This window comes from Mauremys mutica, chromosome 6, assembly GCF_020497125.1.
Source record: "Mauremys mutica isolate MM-2020 ecotype Southern chromosome 6, ASM2049712v1, whole genome shotgun sequence".
Taxonomy (NCBI): domain Eukaryota; kingdom Metazoa; phylum Chordata; order Testudines; family Geoemydidae; genus Mauremys; species Mauremys mutica.
The window spans coordinates 28,733,458-28,755,606 of NC_059077.1; the positions used below are offsets into that span (position 1 = coordinate 28,733,458).

The 22,149-nt window shown below is 41.9% G+C and overlaps 1 protein-coding gene across 1 annotated transcript in view; it reads left to right on the forward strand.

Moving 5' to 3' along the window:
- Positions 1-2,052: 2,052 nt before the first annotated feature.
- The window catches only part of NNT (nicotinamide nucleotide transhydrogenase), a 70,958-nt gene continuing 50,861 nt past the window's right edge, over positions 2,053-22,149 (forward strand). Inside the window, exons 1-7 of the mRNA XM_045021729.1 lie at positions 2,053-2,226; positions 5,525-5,732; positions 13,684-13,913; positions 16,077-16,294; positions 18,688-18,775; positions 19,489-19,577; positions 21,375-21,562. Of these exons, the coding sequence (XP_044877664.1) occupies positions 5,582-5,732; positions 13,684-13,913; positions 16,077-16,294; positions 18,688-18,775; positions 19,489-19,577; positions 21,375-21,562 (964 nt within the window). The 5' untranslated portion in view covers positions 2,053-2,226; positions 5,525-5,581. The remainder of the gene's footprint in view (positions 2,227-5,524; positions 5,733-13,683; positions 13,914-16,076; positions 16,295-18,687; positions 18,776-19,488; positions 19,578-21,374; positions 21,563-22,149) is intronic.

Below are 22,149 nucleotides of genomic sequence, written 5' to 3' on the forward strand. Positions count from 1 at the left end.
GCCTCATTCTCTAAGGTGTTATGGGGGGATTAGATGACTCAGGGCATTGTTTTTGGGCTTTAGAGCCTTTCACCACTCAGTCACCAGTGTGAATCCAGCCCATCATGGCAAGGATTAAAAAGTAAAATGGATGTTTGATAGCCCCTACTTGAGCTGAGTTGGATCCCAGTTTCAGCTCTCACTACTACGTTTTGCACTAGATTGTAAATTCTTCAGGGCAGGGACTTTCTCTTTCCCTAAGATTTCTTGCAGCCAATATCATAGGCACTGACTCTGTGGGTGCTCTGGGCTGGAGCACCAATGGGGAAAAAATGGTGGGTGAGCAGCCTCCCATTAGCTCTCCCCACCCCTCCCAGCACCTCCCATCTGCTGGTGGACCCTGCAGATCAGCACCTCCAGCCCACCACAAACAGCTGTTTTGCGGCGGGCAGGAGGCTGGGAGGGTGGGAGGAGGCACAAGGGCACAGTATGCTCGGGGAAGGGGGAGGAAATGGGCAGGAAGAGGCGGAGCGGAGACGGGGCAGGACCTTGGTGGAATGGGGGTGGGAAGAGGCGGGGCATGGGTGAGGCCTTGGAGGAAGAGGTGGAGTGGGCACGGGACCTGGGGCAGAGACGGTGGTCGAGCACCGCCCATCACTTTGGAAAGTCAGTGCCTGTGCCCAATATAACCATACAGGCCATAAAAGTGAAAGTTAGTAACACTGTAATTGTCACACACAACTTAGAGAAGGGAGGGGGGCGTTTCATAAATGAGACAGGCCAAAACACATGATTTAATCCTTTTAAAATAATAATCTCATGATGTTTTGGAGGGGTCTGAACTTTTGAGGTTGCTATTTTCAGTACTGTTACTGGACTTCTGAGTACTGCTATTGAGCATGATCCAGTTGCCTGATTTAGGGTTAGGGTTTCCCTCTTTTAAAATCTCTTTACAAATCACGTTCACCTCTGCTCAAATTCACTTAAATTTAACATTTTAAAATTAATGCTATGAATGAAATTAATAGGCAGCAGGTTTAAAACAAAAGTAAGTACTGAGGTGGTGGGTATTTTGCACTCACAGATTAGGCATATTTTAAAATATGCCTAAATTGCACCTGCAAATAATAAGTTGTCTATGCTAGAGAGGAATGTTGTGACTACAAAAATGGATGATAATGTGGGCAAACAGATAAATTGTTCCTTATGAGCAGTCCTCTGTAAAGCACCATGTTACCTATTTTACCGATATCCTAATAATTAGAATTTATACAGTCACTCCTTTTTGTGGTGTATAGGCCACACTAAGATTGATATACAAAAGAGGATCTTTTGCTACAGCTCACACATTTCAAGAAATAATAAAATGTACTATTTACTCAATGCTTTACGTGTTCAGACTGCTTCCTGAACAATATATAGCTAACTAATTAATTAAGCAAGATGCCTAAAGCTCTTTATACCGCAAACTTTAGCCTTCTTGAATGTGCCTGGCTGCAATCTGCAGCCCACATATCACAACATAATATTACACACAGCAAAGGAGATGTAGATACATCTAGTTACCATTACCGGCTAACAATAAGAACAAAGGACACCTCCCCTAGATTCCAGTGTTCTCCAACTCTGGTGATTTTTAAGACAAATCTCACAGTACTTGGAGTTTTTCTTAACGCCTCAGCTGCTGAAATGCAGTGCCCTGCACGAGGCTCTCAGCTTTCACTAAAGAAGTTTCCATACCCCAGGGCTGTCAAGAAAAGCTTGGAAACCTGACCTGGAGGAGTAGAGACACCACAAGACAAATAAAAAGACCCCGCCATTTATTAGCTGTAACCACTCTTCCTGGTGTTTGACCCCAGCAGCTGGCAGCACTAGGACACGTCCCGCGCCAGCCAGCCAGGCGGGCAGGCTGCAGACACTCGTCCGGCCCGCTCGCACAGCGTGGGCACGAGCCTGGCGGAAAGGTTACAGACACACGCACGCCCCTCGTGCTACAGACGTTCCAGGAGCGTCACGTGATGAAATCCGCTAACCCCCCCCCTTTTTTTTGAAGGAGGCCTAGGTACAGTAGTCTCCAGATCACGTGACCCGCTTTGCCGGCAGCGCTTGCCCTCGATTTCTTCCCTGTACTTCCGGGTTGGAGGACCTTCGCCCCTCCCCTTTGGCTGGGCCCTGGCGCGCGCCGGCTCATGCCCGAAGGTCAGCGCAGCGGGAGCAGGGGCCAGAGGGAGCGCAGCGTGGAGGCTGGTGAGTGCTATTGACTCCTGTAATGGGGCTGGGGAGGCGCCTTATTTATTCTCTACCAAAAGGGTGGGTTAATCAGCTGCGATTGCGTGCGGAGCTAGGGGATAATCCAGCTGCTTTCTAACCCGTCTTTCCGTTGCAATTGCAGCTGGTTTTATCCTTCTACTATAACATTGTAGCAAATGCTTGGCATGCAATGGATTAAAGGCTGGTTTTATTCTTTCTACTGAAATTGCAGCAAGTGGTTGGGAAGCAGGGGAGGGATGAAACAGTAGGTGCTATTCTCTTCTTTTTGGAACGGCAACAGCGGGTAAAACAGCTGCTGCCTACTCTATCCCCATTTCACTAAATCACGAGGTGTGGGTGATACCAAGCAAAACTAAATGGAACTAGATCCTGAGGCTGGAGACTCAGTATAATTTGCTGATTCGAGGGAACTTGGATGCAAGAAGGTTTTCAGGAGGAAAAAAACTTGAACAAAAGGAAGTTTCTATCTTTTACAATAGCAGGACAGTGATGAGGTATAAATAATGCATGCGAGAAATCCCAGCAGCGGTAGTTCCGTTCTCTATCACGTTTAAAGATGGGTTTTTACAGTGCCGCCCAGTAGAGTGAGTTAAACTTGGTGATCAAGAAAAGATTTTGGAAAAATCAAGTCTGAAGAATGAAACTTGCAGGAAGCAAGGATTCAGTTTCAGTAACTTCACTGTCGTAACGAGGGATAATTTATTGACTTGGGCAACAATAGAGGACAAATGACCTTGTGCTACCTAGACACAATGTAGCTCTCATGGAAACATAGTTTTTGTGAAGGATTAGGGGAGGGGCTATAGAACGGAGAAGGAAGCTGTGAGATTAAATGAAAAGGAGCTTGCTGCGTGGATGCATGCATGTATTTTATGTGGAGGGGAAGGAAGATGCAGTCTGCCTGATGTATTGTCATGCTTGCACGACTACCATTTTTCATTAAAAGTTATAGAACACTCCTTTCGTGTAGGTGTTAGCTCTGAGTTGCATATAGACAAGTGAAGAGCTGATCGTACCAGCAACTCCCACTGAAGTTAATGGAAATTACATGTGCTAAATAGTAAATAGTTCTTAGATTCAAGGCATTTGACACAGAATGTAAATACAGATGGACAGAATGAGGCTCAAAGAGCTTGGCCAAGGTAAAAAAAGAAGGTCATTTATGGCACTAGAAATAAAACTCTGAACTGCTGACTTCCACTCTTCTGCTCCAGTCATCAGATCATGCTGCTTTCGTATTTCGTATTGTGCATGTCTTTTCGAGTGGCTGGAAGGTAGGAGCAGGGTAGGTAGTTAAACGTGCAGAAGTTCTAGGCAAGGAATTTCAAATTATTTCAGTGCTGTTTCAATGAGTGGACTTGGAGACTCCAAGGAGAGAGTGATTGACGAGGTGAGGAGCGGTAGCCAATCATACAGGCCTTGGGGTAAGGTATGACTAGCATTGCTCAATGCAAGCAGCCAATGAGAACCCGCTAATGAGAGTGGCGTCGGGACGCCGGCTGCTTGTGGAGCTTGCAGACGTGGTAGCGCGTTTGTGCATTGATGGGGTTGGGGTGAGGATTGTCCTTTAAAGGGGGACCTTTTCGCAGGCAAATGTTACTTGGTAACCTGAGGTGGCACATTCATGTTTATTTATCCTACTAGTATTTTATTGTCCCTACTATTTATCCCTAGGGGATAGATTTCTTATCCTAAGTGCCTGTCTGAATACGTGGCATAAGCACTTGTAACTTACTGTGCTACAATGTTTTCTATTTATAGTAATTCCTTTAGAAACCATAGCTGCCTGCTGAACGTTGTGTGATGACTGGGTACTTTAGGCAGGGGAGTGGGGGAAAGGGGTGGAGTTTTTTCAGCTAGGAGAGCTGTGTGCTTTGCCAAAAGAGCAGAATTGGCCTAGCATATCTCAGCCTGTTGTTGTTTTTTAAAGATTAAAATATTGCACGTGTCTCATGACCATTTTATTTTGCCAGCATTTGGTATAGGCTTTCAGAGCTGTACTTGACACTAAAAAGGAGACCAACAAATTATGGTAGTGAACATGACAGATGCATCAGAAAGGCACCATTCATGCAAGATGTTGTATGTGCCCAGGTCCTCACTGAAGGCCTCGGGCCACACAGAGGTGCAGAGGTTCATCTGTGTGCAATGCACTGGCTCCAGTCCTTCACAATTAGCAAATGTCTCTGCTAGCTGTGCTTAGAGTCCAAAATTGGAATGGCTGATGCCAAAATTCTCAGTAGAAGAAATTGTACCATGACTCTCTTAAGACCTATGCCAAAAGTCTACATGCCATCTCTACGCAAGTTGGCTTTTCTCTCTATTTTCTCATTTTTTAATTTTTTTTTATAATTGAAGATTTAGACTACAGTCTTGATTTGTCAGATTTCACAAGCTATACTTTATGGAGTGAACTTCATGTACCCCAGATTTCATAAATCCTGACTGTTTAATTTTAGTAAAATTGACTTAATCCTGAAGAACAGCATCCTGATGACAATAGTGACCTACTTGATAGCTATTGTATAGTGGTGTATACATTCAAGCTGAACCTTAGGTTCACTAACATAATCTCTACTTTTTGATAAGCAACAAAAATGTCTGAATTAAGTAATAATTGCATCTTGCATGGCAGCAGAAAAAGGTAATGTACAATATTTTATTACAGTAAATTGACTTTGTTTATCAGTCTATATTTAAAGTGGATGTAAAAGCAAGTGTGATTTATTGTTGGTGGATTTCTCTGGGGGAGGGTAATCACTGACATCAGATCTCAGTAGTTGGATCAACATTTGTTTATAACACTTAAAGGTTTAGTGTTAATGGTCAAATATCAATTTACACTGAGGGTTGCAAATGCCTCTTATATTTAAGAGACAGCATGGCAGCTGATGAAGCATGTGACTGAGTTGGGAAATGGATCTAATACCCACGATGTCATTGATTTAGTGTGGCTTTTGTCAAGTCATGTACACTTTTTCTGTTTCTCTGTAAAAGGGGACTGATATCTACTCTGCCTATTGAGTATTGTAACTTTGTGAACTAGTGCTTATAAAATGCTATGTAAATTGACTGTACTGTTATTCCTGCCATCAATCTGTCTATTTTTGATAGTTGCTCAGACTTTTTAGAAAAAAGCGGCCTTTGTTTTCTACTTGGACAGATAGGCACTTTGTGTGGTTTTTGTCAACCGAAATAAGCATCTGACTCTACACAGTTCATCTCTCTAGTACCATTAATTGTTAATGCCTCTATTTGTGATTTTTGTGCACAGCAAGGCTGCGGCAGGGATTCCACACGTGGCAGTCCTTGCTGTTAGATCCCAGGCAACATGGCGAGCCTCCTACGTACAGCAGTTATCAGCTGCTCAAATCCTCTCTTCAGCAATGTGATGTCACGAAAAGTGCAGACTGTGAAGATGCCATGCTTGCGAATGTTCCAAACCCAGCAGATACTCTGGTGTCAGGCACCTGTAAAATCAGGTAAGTTAATTTAAGAAAACAATTTTGTAGAACAACTAGGTTTTCCTTTCTAAACATGGAAATTAAGCTTCCTAAGTAGGTATATTTTGAAAAGGTACTGCTAAGATGAAAATATACAAAACTCGCCCTGAATCATGTGAGTTAATTATAGTGCATCAGAAGTTCTACAACTTTACATTTGTTTTACAGACCACTGTGTAACAGAGTTTCTCCTTAACCACCTCTTCTCCCAATTCCCAACACCTTGGGGCCAAGTTATGCTCCTGAGTGTATGTTCAGAGCTCCTACTGAGTATGCCCTTGATTTAGGAAAGTACTTCTGCATATGCTTGGGTTCCACTGCAGTCTAAGGCCTGGTTTACACTTAAGTTTTGCTGGCATAGCTGTGGGGGAAAAAACCTCACCCCTAACAGATGTAGCTATGCCCTAGGTTAGATGCAGTTATTCCAACAAGTGTTCTTTTGAGAGTATAGCTTATTTAATTCAGGGAATAGTATGAGATATGTCATCAAAAGAACTCTTGCTGACATAAACTGTGTCTGCATTAAGGAGATTTGCTGGTGTAGCTATATAGGCAAACCCTTTCTACTATAGATGAGGTCTAAGAGACTAAAGCACATATTTAAATGCTTCCCTGAATCTGGATGCATCCCTGGGCCTATTGGGAATTTAGTGTATTAAAATCTGAAGACAGAATTTAGCCTTTGGCCATAAAAAGACTTTGTTGGTAGTCCAAAAACCAGACTGCAGTTTGACAGCTTCTTTGGTAGTCAGTAATAATTGTTGCTACAGATTAGGATGGACATCTTCATATGATACTTGGTGTTACGCATTAAAGTATTTACTAACTACACAGTACTTTTGTCTTCAGAACTATCAACCCCTGTGAAATATCACGTAAGTGTGACACTTACTTTTATGCCATCCAGTATTTAAAACTGAAAGAACCAAACTGATAACCCTGTTAGTTGATAAAACTGTCCCACTTTTTTGTTTTTGGTAATCTGAACATTGGTATTCAATAAACAAAAAAGGCAAATGACGGGTAAACTTCTGAACAAAATGTCATGCTCTTCTCTATTATTGACTATGTATACTTTTTATTTCTGTTGAATACTTTCCTTTGGGTTGGGGGTTCTATAAAGAAGTTCATCAACATATGAACTAAATTTCACTGTAACCTCAAAATCACAATTTCTAAAAATAAAATTAGTAAATCACTGTGATGTAAAACTGCTTTTGATTTAACATTATATAAAGAAGATAATTTGAAAAATGTTAGTATGTTTGTTTAGCTGTTTAGGCTTGTAGCTGCTACCTCAGAATATATTCCCCATATCTCACTCTGTATTGCAGAAGAGGCTTAGCCTTTTTTTTTTTTTTTTTAGGGAAACTTTGTGCTGATTCCCTTCTTCCATTTGAGATTAAATAGTCCGAGCAAAATGAGGAAGAGATTTACCACTGAGAAATCATTCAATGGAAGATGTTTATACTTACATCTATTTAGAGATTGTTTCCACATTGTGTGATGTATAGCATTCGATGTACGCTCTGTAAGACTGAGGTTTGTGAAAGGACTTCAGTAGAAAAGTTGAAATTTAAAGGTTACTTGAAGAGTGGATTCTTTCATGTCACTGTTTGTTCTGGTTGCCATTTTCTTCGTCTCTTAGGAACATAGGAATTGCCATACTGGTAAGGGTCCATCTAGTCCAGTATCCTGTCTCCATCTGTGGCCACTACCAGATGCTTCAGAGGAAGGTGCAAAAACCCTGCAGTAGGCAGTTATGGAGTAACTTGCTCACAAAGAAAGTTTCTTCCTACACCCTCTCTTAGAGATTGGTTTATGCCCTGAAGTGTGATGGTGCATATCCCTCCCTAAACTTTTTTTTTTAAGCTTTTAAAAAATATTTTCTTTGTAATATTTCATATTCTGGTAACTGTCAATTATTTCTAAATCTTGCTAAGCTCTTAGCGCCAGTGAGTTCCACAGGCCAACTGTTCATTATGTTTATTCAAAAAAGAAAGCCCTGAACATTTCCTTTCATCAGTTAAATTTGCTACTTTTCGGTTTCATTGTCCCCTTGTTCTTGTAATAAGAGGTGGAATTTGAAGCATCTGATCTACCTTCTCTATACACCATTCATTTGTGTTCATCACATCACTGTCCTTCAGAGTGTCTACTCGTCTTACTTCAGAACTTTGAGAACAGGTGAGCAGCTTCTTCTGAAGCTGATGTTAAAGTTGGTAATTAGCTGAGTTTTGTTCCTTCCTTCCCATCCTAAAGACATGGCACATAGTTTGATAGTCTCTTTTCCCCAGCAAACTGTCTTATTCTCCTCTCTGATAACATTTATTGGTATCACTCTGTATCACGGCACTCCCTGAAGTTAAAGTACTATGAAGAAAAGGGCTTGTATTTTTCTTTGGATTTCTCTACCCAGTTTTTGTTAACTTTTCCTGTTAGTTTAATATAGTGACTTGTTCAGTATTTAAACTTTTAAATGGGAGTAGACTCTTAATAGGCTCAATTTCAATTGTTAGGTACCTTTAAAAGCTTGGGAATCTAATTTGTCTACCTATTTTGTATTAGGAGGAGATTTTTTTTAAGGCCATGTGTGCTTTGAAAGTCTCATCAATGAGCAGCTGACTTTGCTGTTTACTTTTTGCAGCATCACAGCAGCAAGAATGTTGCCTTATTAAAAATATTTCTACTTGTTATAGTTTGTGTATGCTGGTCTTGAGGTCAGTGGGACTATGCAGTTTTGGGATCCCACCTTAGATACCCAGGTGATAAGGGGGCCTCTCATTACCTATGCTAGATAGTTGTGCATCAGCAATGTATCTATTATGTATCTATTACTTGTATGCAAAATGAGTGAAAAGTTTAATGGCAGTTCAGTGCCTGTGAGAGGTTCCAGGAAGCTGAATTCCTTTATCCATGGCAAGGGAAGCGGCAGTTCAACCTTCACAACATTCCCCCTCTCCCCCTAAGTTACCTCAATTCTGACGTAAAGAGACCATTTCTAGGGTAAGAGGGCAGGTCAGTCTCCATGCCTATTCAGTCCTTGGCCCCTCTAGACTACCAACTGGGTTGGTGAGGGGAAGGGAGGGAGAGGCCCTGTGCTGTGAGGTTTGCACATGTATAAACCCAATTTCACATAAGCCATCAAAACATCTGCTGTTGCCAGAGGCTGCTCTTGAACTAGTGACTTAGAGTTGATAGGCTCAGTCTCCACTTGTACTTGATTCCCTGTAGAGTCTTGTTAATGTCACAAACTGTGCAGGCTATATGGAATAGGTAGGTTCTGCAGGAAGTGCTGTTGGTAATTCAGTAGGAAACGCTTCACACTCCCCTCCCTGTGCAACTTAGGCTACATTTACACTTGGATCTCGGGTTGTGATTTTCAACTTGAGTAAACATATGCTAGTTGTCATCCAGCTAGTGCGCAAAATATAGAGTAGCAGCTGCGGTAGCATGGGCAATGGCCAGCAGTGGTATGGGCTAGCTGACTCAGGTACAAACCCACCTGGATGCTGTGGGTATGCCCTCAGAGAGGCTAGCCTGTGCTGCTGTCCATACTTCCATGGCTATACCTGTTTTTAGGGCACTAGTTTGAGAGCTACAGCGAGTATGTCCGCTCAAATTGGGAATCACAGCCCCAGCTCCAGGTGTAGATGTAACCTGTTATTTTAAACCCATGACTCAGAATGAGTGGACAGTGCACTCCTGGAGATACTTCTGGGTTTTAAATTTCATTTGAAGAGTGATGATAACCCACAAGTCCCAGCTCAACTATATTTAAATTAGGCCTGTGTAAAATATCACCTGTAGTTTCCATTGGATGTAGTGATCTTGGTGTCCTGCCCTAACCCATTAATGTAGTTATTTTCTCTGCATTGTTAAACAGATGCTCCTTTTTGTTGGTGAATGAAATGCCTGCAGATCAAGATACAGGGCTTGAAAAGCATACTGCATTACTACTAGCTAGAGGCTGATAACAATGGTTGTGAGTGGGCAGCACTGTACTGAAGTGGAATGTTATGGCTGGTGGAAAGCATTTGGTGCATTTGTGGGGTTAGTGGAGAGCAGGAAAGTCACTGGGTATTTCTTAGTGACCTGCTTTCCCTGTGTCTTGGTGAAGGGCACACCTTTCCATATTGGCGATGGATTGTAGTGTCTGTTAGAAAGGACACTAAATCAGATTAAAACATTCAGAGAAATAGATCTTTCATGCAAGTAACATCTAACAGAATGAGTGAAAGAAATGAGAAAACTTTGCAACTGTCACACTGTGGATTTTTCCCTGAGCCTTCCACACAGCAACAGGGGAAAATAAATGTTTTATTAGTTTTCTTTTTTAATTCCAATCAATTGGCAATGCAACTTGAACACGTAGTGGCAGAAAATGCTTTAAAGTCACTTATTGAAACTGACAGTTGTCTAGATTAAGTTTGTGTTCTTTTAAGTTAGCAGCCTCCCTCCAGTGTCAGAACAATATAAGGGATTGATCATGCTCTCCTCCCTTTTATTGTTTGATTGTTTTCCCCCCAGGCTCCCCAAATGCCACTGCACTGTGGAGCTTCCTCTTCCTTCTTCCTGGCTTTGTAAAAAGGTGTGTGAGGGGGAGAGTTTTCCACCCTCTCCCTTCCTTTTGCCATTTTGTGTCCACTGTCCCCAAATCACCCTCAGCCTCTGCTGTTCAGAACTTCCCTGAGTCACAGAGTGAACTTGACAATAATCTGCTTAATTTCACTTCTGATTTCTAAACAGCATGTCATTTTCACTGAGCTGAATCAGATAGAGGCAGGACTGGGTCCTCCACTACTTGGGTAGCTAGAAAAGCAGGGGAAGAGGTGCCTCTTCCAAGTAGCAAGAGAATAGAATTGTAACAACTTCCATTGACACCTATTTGGTTGGCAGAGAAAGCTTCCTACTTGCCTATGGTGGGAGTGGGGGATGCTGTTCCAGTTGTACAGTGATGTCTAGGAGGGCTGTACATTGATGAAGCAGATGTTTTTGTAAAGTACCTCTCAGGCACTGATGTGACTAATTCTATTAGATACAAATCATGTCTCTTACAGTGATGTAGCATTCTTTCAACACTGCTTATTTTGATAACTCTGTTTTGTCTGGTAAGGGGGGAGGAGTTATATAAAGAACTGTAGCTGTACTCTTAGTATTTAAACATTACATACTGGTGTTTTCAAACTGTTCTCCACCATTGCAGCAATTACATTTTGGGTGAAGACAGTCAATATCAAAGGAAGAGCTGAAATAATTAAATGAAATACACCTTTGGCAGTTGGTCTGTTTCCTTCCCTTTAATTTCAGCTACACTGGTGGGTAGCTGTGTTCTGGAGTCAGTTCTAAAGGGTGCAGGTGACTGGCTAATCTAATTAGCTCTTCAAATCCAGATTTTTGTAGCAGCAGTGCCAGATAATTATCAAGGATTGCAAAGTTTGTAACAGTTGGCATGAGTATTAACCTAAAAATAAGTCTCTGTTTAGATTAAATATAAACGCTTGGTGTTTCAAGTTCATAGCTATAAGATACTTCTGGGCTCAAGGGTGGGTCAAAGCATCCCCTTAAAAAAAGAAAAAGTTCTATAAATAAAGCATGGCGTGGAATAGGAAAGCAACACTTAAATCCCCAAAACACACACTTTTTGTATCAAATGTTTAAATTGTATAAAGTCTGTTACAAAGTGTGTTTACCACCATTTTGTATCAAAGGATGTAACATTCATGGTCAAATTGAAAACCTTGTAAACTAGTTTTGCAACAAAAGTTCGCTTTTAAAAAAACAAAAACAAATTGAGTATGACTGGCATATCCCTCTCGTCGATCTTTATGGATGAAATAGGCTATATAAATTGTAAATCTCCATAACCTTATTGCAAATGGTATGTAGGACCTTCTCCTGCAAATAACACTACACACATTCTTATTCCTATGTGGAAATTACATAGACTTCAGTGGTAACTGTTTGCAGGACTGGGCTGAGATTTGATAGAGCACACATTGCTTTAATGTGCTTGTACCAAAATGGTGAGTATTGACTGACTGTGTGAGAGAGATATTTATATAATACATACATCAGTTAGTCTGGAGGATATTTAGACACTCCCAGTTGGATTAGAACAGTTTTAAACTATTTCAGACTTGAGACTCAACAGTGGGTCTTAAACAATGCATAAATAAAATCAGAGGTTGATAATTTGAGAACCAGCGTTGTCAGTAATAAACACAACTTATAAGCTTTTTAGACTACTGAGTTGACTTTTCAGTCCCCTATTTCTCTTGAAAATGACTAACTTTCAAACTGATAAAATTAATAGACTGACATCCCAATTTTTTAAAAAAATATTCACTCAGTCTTTAATAGCAACCATCATCCAAGATCCCAAACTGCTTTTCAAACAGTTATGTTTCACAAGATACCCCTAGGAGGTAGGTAAGTATTATGCTCATTTGTAAAAAGGGTAGACTCAAGCACGGATTAGTAGGCGTTCACATCCAGGCTCTATTGTACTTTCATTAAGCCAGTCAAGCACATATATTTCAGTGTACAGTAACTCCTCACTTAAAGTCCTCCCGCTTAACGTTGTTTTGAAGTTATGTCGCTGCTCCATTAGGGAACATACTCATTTAAAGTTGGGCAATGCTCCCTTATAACATCAAGGGAGCATTGCACAAGTTCCTCTTCTCCGCTTCCTCCCCCTTCCTACCTCCATCCCTCCCTCCCAGCGCTTCCCACAGCTGTTTGACGGTGCTTAGGACTTTCTGGGAGGGAGGGAGCAAGCTGGGAAGCTGCCCCCCCCCCACAGCAGGCAGGGCCACCTGGCACGCAGGGGCTTTAGGGCTGCAGAGTCCTGGGCTAAGGGGGCCCGGGGGACCCTGGCCTGCAGCTCTAAAGCCCCTTTCGGAATGTGGCCCTGTGAGCACAGGCCAGAGGACTCAGGAGGAGCAGGTGTAACCATGCAGCCAGTGGCTGGAGAGAAGTGGCGCTTTCCCCTTCAAAGCCCCGCTTCTCTCCGGCCAGCTTTGAAGGGGAAAGCACCGCTTCTCTCTGGCTGCTGGCTGTGTGGCTGCCCCTGCTCCTCCTGAATCCTCTGTCCCATGCTTGCAGAGCCGCATTCTGAAAGGGGCCTTAGAACTGCAGGCCAGGGCCCCAGGGCCCCCTTAGCCCAGGACCCTGCAGCCCCTAAAGCCCCTGCGTTCCCAGTGGCCCTGCCTGCCAGGGGGCGGGGGGCAGCTCCCAGAATCGCAGCCATGGGGGCAGTGCTGCGCTGCACAGAGCCACCTGCATACCCCCTGTACCAGACAGGAGCTGCCCCAGGTAAGTGCTCTGCACCTCCTGCCTGCCCCAGCCCTGAGCCTCCTCCTGCAACCCCACCCTGAGCACCTTCCTGGACCCTAACTCCCTCCCAGACCCTGCACCCCCAGCCCTGAGCCCCAGGGGTAAGCCGGGGCACCTCCCCACCACAGTAAAGAATATAATGCCTTTTGTCTGCCCCCCAGAAATTTCCTTGGAACCTAACCCCCCGCATTTATATTAAATCTTTTGGGAAAATTGGATTCGTTTAACATCGTTTCATTTAAAGTTGCATTTTTAGGAGCATAACTACAACGTTAAGTGAGGAGTTACTGTATACCCATCTGAACCTTTAGAGACCTGTTGCTGTGAGCTGACTTTCCTACTACATTGTACTACTACTGCCACCTGTTGGTATTTAAGGGAAAGCGATGCTTGGGAGTAGAACTGCAAGACGTTACATTTCTGGAAAATATTGCTTAGCCTCTTACATCTGTTCTGGGAAAAGAGAATTGTTAAATGTGGGACGTATCTATAAGTGTCAATACAGTGTATAGGAAAATGCTGTAACAGAACATCAGTCCAGTAGTTCTTATTACTGCTAAACTAAATGCCATTTTTTCCTATGCATTTACAGGAATCCCATATAAGCAGTTGACTGTGGGTGTTCCTAAGGAGATATTCCAGAACGAGAAGAGGGTGGCATTGTCGCCAGCTGGTGTTCAGGCTTTGATTAAACAAGGATTCAATGTTGTAGTGGAATCAGGTGCTGGAGAAGCTTCCAAATTCTCTGATGACCACTACAGGGAGGCAGGAGCAAAGATCCAAGGGACCAAGGAAGTATTGGCTTCTGATTTAGTACTCAAAGTAATTATTTTTTCCTCAATATAGTGTATTTTAAATGTTTTAGGGCTAATATATGACTTTTCCAAACCATTTCATATAGTCTGCTGAACGTCTAACTGATTTTTTTTTTTTTTTTTTAAAGAGGGAGCTCTTGTTAAATTCACATCTTACACATTTCAGGTTTTACCTGTGTTTTAATTTTCATCAGATTTGGTGACTCAAATCTGGGCACTAAAAACCCTACTAAGCTGGAAAATAGAACTAAACCTTTGAACAGCAGTTTTGAAATGGTTTGAGGACAACTATCTACTGTTTGCACACTCAGAGTAATGGCATTTCCCAGAGCAAAGTAGGGAGAGTGCTGTTCAGAGCACTGAGTAGAGAGAATCCCTGCCCCAAGGAACCTGCACTCTTAAGACTAATAATAGAAAATAAATCAGTTATTTTGCTCCTGTAATAGCTCTATTTGCAGTGCTAGCTAAGAATGAATGCCATGCACCATCCTCCAGTTCTCATTCAAAGACCTTATGGCAGCAGTGTGTTCTGAAGTGGAGTTGAGACAGGAGAACAGTGGCAGCTGATATGGTGAGAACATGAAAAACAAAGAAGCATGAGGCATATTAAGAAATGTAGGTTGTAGCCAAGTTGCAAGGAGCCTTGGAGATGAAGTAGAGAAGCTTAAGTTTGATGGTGGGACTTCCTTTAGAAGTCTTAGTTATGCGTGCCAAGATTTAGATATGGCATAGTGGAATTTTTATGGGCAAACTATCAACCCTTCAGAAAAGTGGGAATTTATAATGGAATGCTGGCCATCTTAAAAATATGCTCAAGAAAGGGACTGACTAGCTAACAGATTTGGACATCTAAGCCCTCTGGGTCTAATGCAGTCACCAGCAGTGCAAGCTTTTTTGTGTTTTTCAGCCTTTAGAGGTTGTGATATCTTTAAGAGTAGCCTGGTTTCCTGATCTCTTCAGGAGTAGGTCTGAGACTGCCAGCGTACATGTTAATTACAGTAACGCAAACATCCTTCACAAAAACTATTACCAACTGAATAAGGGCCATTAACTCATTTCACACAGGTCCCTTGAATTCTATTTTTGTACTGCAGGGCCAGATTAATGCAGGGGCTTTAGAGGCAGCAGCTCAGGGCCCTGGCACAGAAGGGCTGAGGCAGGCTGCCTGCATGCCATGGCCCTACACCACTCCCAGAAGCACCTCGCTGCTGGCACGTCTCTGCAGCCCCTGTCAGGGTGGGGAGGAGGCGGCTCAGTGTGCTGCCCCTGCCCCCAGCACCATCCCTGCAGCTCCCACTGGCTAGAAACTGGCCAATGGGAGCTGTGCGTGCAGGCAGGGCACGGAGACACACTGTCTCCCTCCCCCCAGGGGCATGCAGAGACGTGCCAGCAGCTGGCCACTTCTGGGAGTGGCGTGGGGCTATGGCAGGCAGGCAGCCTGCTTGAGCCCTGCTGTGCCACCGGCCGGGAGCTGCCTGTGGTAAGTGCCTCCCGTCGGAGCCTGCACTTCGCACCCCCTCCTGGACCCCAACCCCTTGCCAGAATCCCCTCCTGCACCCAAACTCTCTCCCAGACCCCGCACTCCCTTTTGCACCCCAATCCCCACCTCAGGTCAGAATCCCTTCCTGCACTAAACTCCCTCCCAGAGCCCGCACCCCTCACCCTCTCCTGCACTCCAATACTCTGCCCCAGCCTGGAGCCCCCTCCTGCACCCAAACTCCCTCCCAGAAAGAAACTAATATAACAGCTGTTCTAAGGTCAGAAGTAGGCTATTTTGAATTAACTTAACTATAGTCTATGTATTTTAAGACTGAAATATAACCACAAAAGGGCTTTATGTTAATTAAAAGGCAAGTTTAGTATAGCGTTAATAGCCTCGATGCAAATTGTGATCATTTTGTTTTAAATTAGGAAGAAAAAGACTTGTATACAGGGACCCCACAAAATCTAATAGCCCTGGGCCCACAGGAGAGTTAATAGGCCCTGCTGTACTGCCACTTAAGTACCTAGGTCTGATTTTAACAAGTGACCTACAAGCGAAAAGGCACCTTTCATTAGTTTAGTTGTGTAAACAATCCTTAATAAACCTCATTGTCTGTTTATATTTTTCCATGGGACATGCACTGATTTGTTTGTGTTGATTAATCTGAACCCTTCTTTTTTCCTTCAGGTGAGGGCTCCTATAGTTAACCCTGCACTAGGAGTACACGAGGCAGATCTTTTTAAGACAGCTGCTACCCTGATTAGTTTTATCTACCCAGCTCAAAACCCAGACCTACTGAATAAACTTGCAGAAAGGAAAACTACTGTCTTGGCTATGGATCAGGTTCCACGGGTCACCATTGCTCAGGGATATGATGCTCTTAGCTCCATGGCCAACATTGCTGGGTATGAAACTATCTTTTTTTCACCTTGACTGTAAATATAGCTAGATAAAAGTAACCTAACATTCTGGTATTAATGTGTTGTGTCCAAAACAATTCAGAATTTGTTTTCGTGCAACTGTTTCAAGAGGAATCAGTCTATTAGAGTTGTCTAAACTTGTCAGTCTCTTATGGTCAGCCTTGCAGTGATCAGATTTTTTTTTTTTAAATTGGAAGGCAGCTCTTAATCTGAGAACTTGTTTGTAGTGCCTCACCCAATGAATTAGATCAGAATGGGCTTAAGCTATAGTTGAGATAGTGATAGACTAAGATACACAGAGTGACTAATGTCCAACACAGAGGTTGGGGATAAGACAGTATAAAGCACTCTAAATGAAACCCACTAGCATGGCAGATGGGACTGAAAGCCTAAACTCCCCTAGGATTTGCATTCTCTGTAGCTTCTATGATGGCAACTTAGTTGGTAAACTGGCTGTCAGCAAGTATTACGAGCATTTGCTTTTTCGTACAGGTGTGAAAGTGTCACTCTTCAAAGTAAGAAAACATTTTGTGCCCTTCAAAATGTGTTTAGCCTTTTGCTCTAGGCAAATTACCAGCTTCTTTGTGGATGTATATAGCTGATAATGTTTTTTTAAAATTATACTAGAGAAAACAAGGTAATAGCTTGAATATTCTGTCTCTTCTCATTCATCTTGTATAGTTTTAATAGAATATGACAGGAAGTCATATTTTAAAGTTATAAAATTTGTATTATAAGTTTTGACCCAAGGAATAGACATTCTTTTGTTTACAGCGCTAGAGATAGTCATAAGACACCTAAAGAATATACACTTAAAATAATGTTTTGGTGTATCCAGAACAATTAGCACGTTTCTAATTGTGTTAAACACCTATATAACAGAGAGATGGGCTTGTCAGTATCCCATATCTTACTATAAGATGTTTGGACTCATGGTGATCAGGAAATAAGTCCCAGTTTGTTTCTAACAAAACAAGAGACCAAAATAAGAGAACTGGGAGATCAGGCATAAAGCATACACCAGAAGAACTTTATTCCCTTAATGAGGCCCCAAGGCTCCTTTGTTTCCTTCTCTGCTAGACTAAGCTGCGTTCTACACTGGAGAAGTTAGTAATAATGTCCCTGCACTGAAAAGGACATTCACACCTTTTCTTACAGTTTACCCTCTGCAAAATCACTGGAAAAAAGGGAAGATTGAGCACAACAGGAAAAGAGTACACTAGTCAACACATTGTTGTTTACAGAAATGCAACTTGGCCAAGGGAAAGACCTAATCAGGCAGCACCCTGTGATAAGCATATTACATTTACAATCTGTTGTACTAATATTCACTAAGCCTCCAAACACGCCTTTACGATCAGGTAGAGTATTATCTGTTTTCAGATGGTGCAACTGAGGCAAAAAGATTAAGCAACTTGTCCAAAACCACACAAGGATTGGTAAATCTGGGATGAGAAAGTTCTTGACTCCCAGATCTGTGCTTACTCTCCCAGATTGTGCTACCTTTACACCACATTTGCTGTGCTTGATTCTGCAGTTTCCCTGTATGCAGATCCTCACATTATGCATACATAACAGAGCTGATGCTGCAGACCTTAACTTCCAAGATTGCAAACTGTTAAAGTTAGTTGCTAAGTGTCAGTATATTTATCACATTTTAAAACCCTAAGCAAGGGAAATGAATGGTTAGAGACCTCAGAAATCTTCCACTGTCTCACAAATACATGCTCTTAAGTACAAAGCAGTGCATTGTAAGGTTTCAAGAAGATTTAAGAACTAATTGTATAGAAAGCATTTTGAGCTAAAGGGATGCATACAGACAAACATTTAATTCAGACTAAATTTTTTTAATGGTCTGGAACTTAACTTTTGCAAAAACACTCACATTTTTAAAGAACATTTATGTTCAGAATAAATATGGGCAAGTTTCAATCAAAATTAGAAGCGCAAAAATAAGCGTTTAGAGTAGCTTGTTATAAGCTAGTTGTATCCTTATCTGGCTAGCATTTCTCCATGGCATATGACAAATGCTTGTTTGGGCTACATTTTCAAATGTTTTTTGAGCATAAATGTATAGCTTTCACATCAGTTTGCATGTTTCACTTAAATGCGTGGGTGTTGTTTGGGGGGAGGTAGGGGGGCATTCTCCCTCACTTCCCCGCCCCCAACTGCAAGCCGTGGAATTGGCCCCCACACATGTGGCCCCATTGGCCTTACTGGAGCTGTCGTTCTCTTCCTCTCCCCCCTCATCCCCCCCAATATAGAAGTCAAACTATGCCTATGCTTAAATGTGTGCCTCTTTGACTGCTGCAATGGCTGGGTGGGAGTTGAGACCATGGTATCAGTATTTTTCCATGTCCATCTTTTTCCTTTGACAGTTACAAGGCTGTTGTACTAGCAGCAAATCACTTTGGTCGATTTTTCACTGGTCAGATCACAGCTGCTGGTAAAGTTCCTCCTGCCAAGGTATATGGACTAAGAAAATTTATTCTGTAGCAGAGGTGGATTTCATGAGTATAGCAAACCACTGCTGATGGGTGTTAAATATTTTTTGATAGGCCTGTGTTTAGTTTCAGAGTTTAGAACCTGTTTGTTAATTCTGAGTCACTCCTTATTCAGGCAAAGTTTCCATTGTCTGCAATGGAAGCTGCTCTGAATATAAAGAATGTTGAACTTTAATAAATTTCACTTATGCTTAACTTTTTCAAATCATGCTTCTGATATAAAATCAGTTCATGCATTGGCAGGGTGGTGAGGGTTTTGGAAACTATTTGGGATTGTCAGGCTGGAACTTTGGTGTCTTAGAATCCTGATAGAAGTGGCCTTTGGTTGGGTTTAGTGAGGAGAAAGAAAGAAAATCAGTTGAGAATGGGAAACCAGTTTCTGTAAAATGGGGGGGAAATGTATATTCCTTATGTCAGTCTATGTAGACTCCATGCTATATATGGGCTGACTCCCAAATTATTAGACATTATAAATGAATTTAATTAAATAATGTGATATTATGAACTGTACCCTAGTCAATTTGGACCCTATACTGTAAGGTAATCAGTTAAATAGATCTGGTCAATGAGCCATAGTTCCTATGAGGAATTCTGTACTGTGTCAAACTGAATTGGTGTCACTTTTCCAGATCACTTTATATGTACCTTGATCTCTAATAACAAATGTTATTCTAGGTCCTTATAATTGGAGGGGGAGTTGCAGGGCTAGCTTCTGCAGGAGCAGCTAAATCAATGGGCGCCGTGGTTCGTGGATTTGATACCAGGTAAGTGTGGGTGTTTAAAATCTTGGAGGCAACTCAAGCTCATCTTTCATTTTTCATGAAATGGTGGAGTATAAAAAAATCCTCCTGCCAAGGATTTTATTTCAGTTCACTCCCAAGTAGAAAAATCATATCACCAGCCATTCACATTGTTCATAAAAAGTGGCTGTGTCAGACCCCACTATAAAGCCAGAGGATTATACACGTAAAATGAATGGAAGGGTGTTTACTTGTTCAGACTTTCAGGAGAAACCCCTCATCACCTTTCAGGTCTCTGCTTTTCTGGAAGCTGCAGGGGAGGAAAGAAAGAGAGGAGGCAAGGTTTATATACTCTTATTTCCCAGCATGTCTTGCCTCAAACCAGGACTACATGGCTGCTGGAAAGAACTATGCTTCCCAGAAACCTTGCTATCCTGTATCCCAGAGCAAGGGCATCTGGGAATTCCTGAGCAAGGCTTTTTCCTTGCCATTGGATGGGGAGCGGAGATCCAACCCACTCTGCTCCTGCAGAGGGGGAAGCAGAGTCAGCAGTATGAGCCATTTTAAATGCTACCATCCTAAGACTGCTTCCTCTGCCTCAGATCATTCTCCTGTCCCAAAGGCATTTTTAAGAGGCAAGCCAGGAATAATGGGGTAATGGTGGCTCAGAAAAATTTCCCTCATGAGCCTTAAATGTTTGTTTCTCTCATTAAAGAATTTGCTTTTATTGAATTATTGTGTGCATATCCTAAAATCATAGGATAGGAAGGGACCTTGAGAGGTCATCTAGTCCAGTCCCTTGCACCATGGCACGACTAAGTATTATCTAGGTCATCCTTGACAGGTATTCGTCTAAAATGCTCTTAAAAATCTCAAATGATGGAGATTCCACAACCTCCCGAGGCAATTTATTCCAGTGCTTAACCACCCTGACAGGAAGTTAAGAACAATAATTTTTCTCCCTCCTTGTAACAACCTTTTATGTACTTGAAAACTTAACATGTCCCCTCTGTCTTCTTTTCCAGACTAAACAAATGCAATTTTTTCAGTCTTATCTCATAGGTCATATTTTCTAGACCTTATATGTTGTATTGGTAGTTACACTGTATATTTGGTTATATTTCAAGCGCTTAGGGTTTAGATATACCTTTTGTCAAATTTGAAGAAATAAAAATGAATACATATCAATTTTTTTATGGAGTGAAATGCTGCAAAAATTCTGGCAGAAGCTCTCTGATTTTGAAAGCTGTTTCCATTCCATTACGTTTAAAGTATGTGTGGGAAGGGGGAGGAGGGGAAGCAAGCATTCTTCGCAATGGATTATGTTTCTCAGAGGCAGAAATTAAATTCCATCTTAAATTTTCCAAGTTTTCAAAATGTATGTGCTCAGCAAGCTGAATATTTTCATCTTGATGTGCAAGGATTTGTGTGCATAATTCCTTGCATGTTGAGATTATATTGAAATTGGAAAGTAGTCTCTGAAAACTTAATATTTTGCACTGTGCTGCCACCTGATGATAATATCCTGCAATAATAAGCGCATGTAGGTGCAGGAACAATTGCAATCTACCTGGGGTGATTATAGCCTCTATTATCATAGTATGAGTGCCTCAAGATTTTTAATGTGGATGTATCCTCACACATCCTTGTCAAGTAGTAAAATTCTGTTATGCCCATTTTACAGAGGTGTAACTGGTCGTTGGACCATACTTTCTCTGATTGCTACTGTAAGGGTCTCCAATAAAATTCTGGATGGATTGAATTGTCACTACAAAAACTGACTTGACTTTTCTGAGGTCTGTGTTTTGTCTAAACCTTTAGAGCTGCAGCTTTGGAGCAATTCAAATCTCTTGGTGCTGAGCCTTTAGAAGTGGATTTAAAGGAATCTGGAGAGGGGCAAGGCGGGTACGCAAAAGAAATGTCCAAAGAGTTTATTGAAGCTGAAATGAAACTTTTTGCCAAACAATGCCAAGAAGTTGACATCATCATCAGTACAGCTCTTATTCCTGGTACGTCACCAATGCAACAGACACGTTTTCCTCTTCTGCTCTGAATACTTTTAATATTCCATCTCCACTATCCTCAGGTAAGTTTGTGCATCTTTGGGGCTATCTTGACTCCAGTGCGAGGGAGCAGAAGGCAGAGAAGCTGTTGGTAATTCAGCTTTACATAAATCTGTCCCTCTTCTTCTGTTGATGGGTTCCAGCTCTTGAAGAGGTTGCCATATTTGTCTTTCCCACAGCTGATGCCTTGTGTAAAACAGATGTTCAGGCTTCCTTTGCTGTTGGAGTTCCTGGTCCTTAGCCCTTTCTGGGATGGCACTCTTTCTTTTACCTTGGTGTTTTTATCTTGTGTACTCGTTTTTGCCACTCACTCAGAACTCTTCAGCAGCCCTAGGACTCTTGATTCTGTGAAGTTCCTTCAGTCTTGCTAGAAAATAATGAGGTATTAGAAAAATGTACACTGTTACTTATCAGTCAGAATTTTAAAAACTGTGCAGATTAAATTAATTTAAATATTTCTTCTTTTAAATGCAACCCTCATATTCTTTGTAAATATAACATAACTAAAATTATTTAAATTCTATACTATCCAA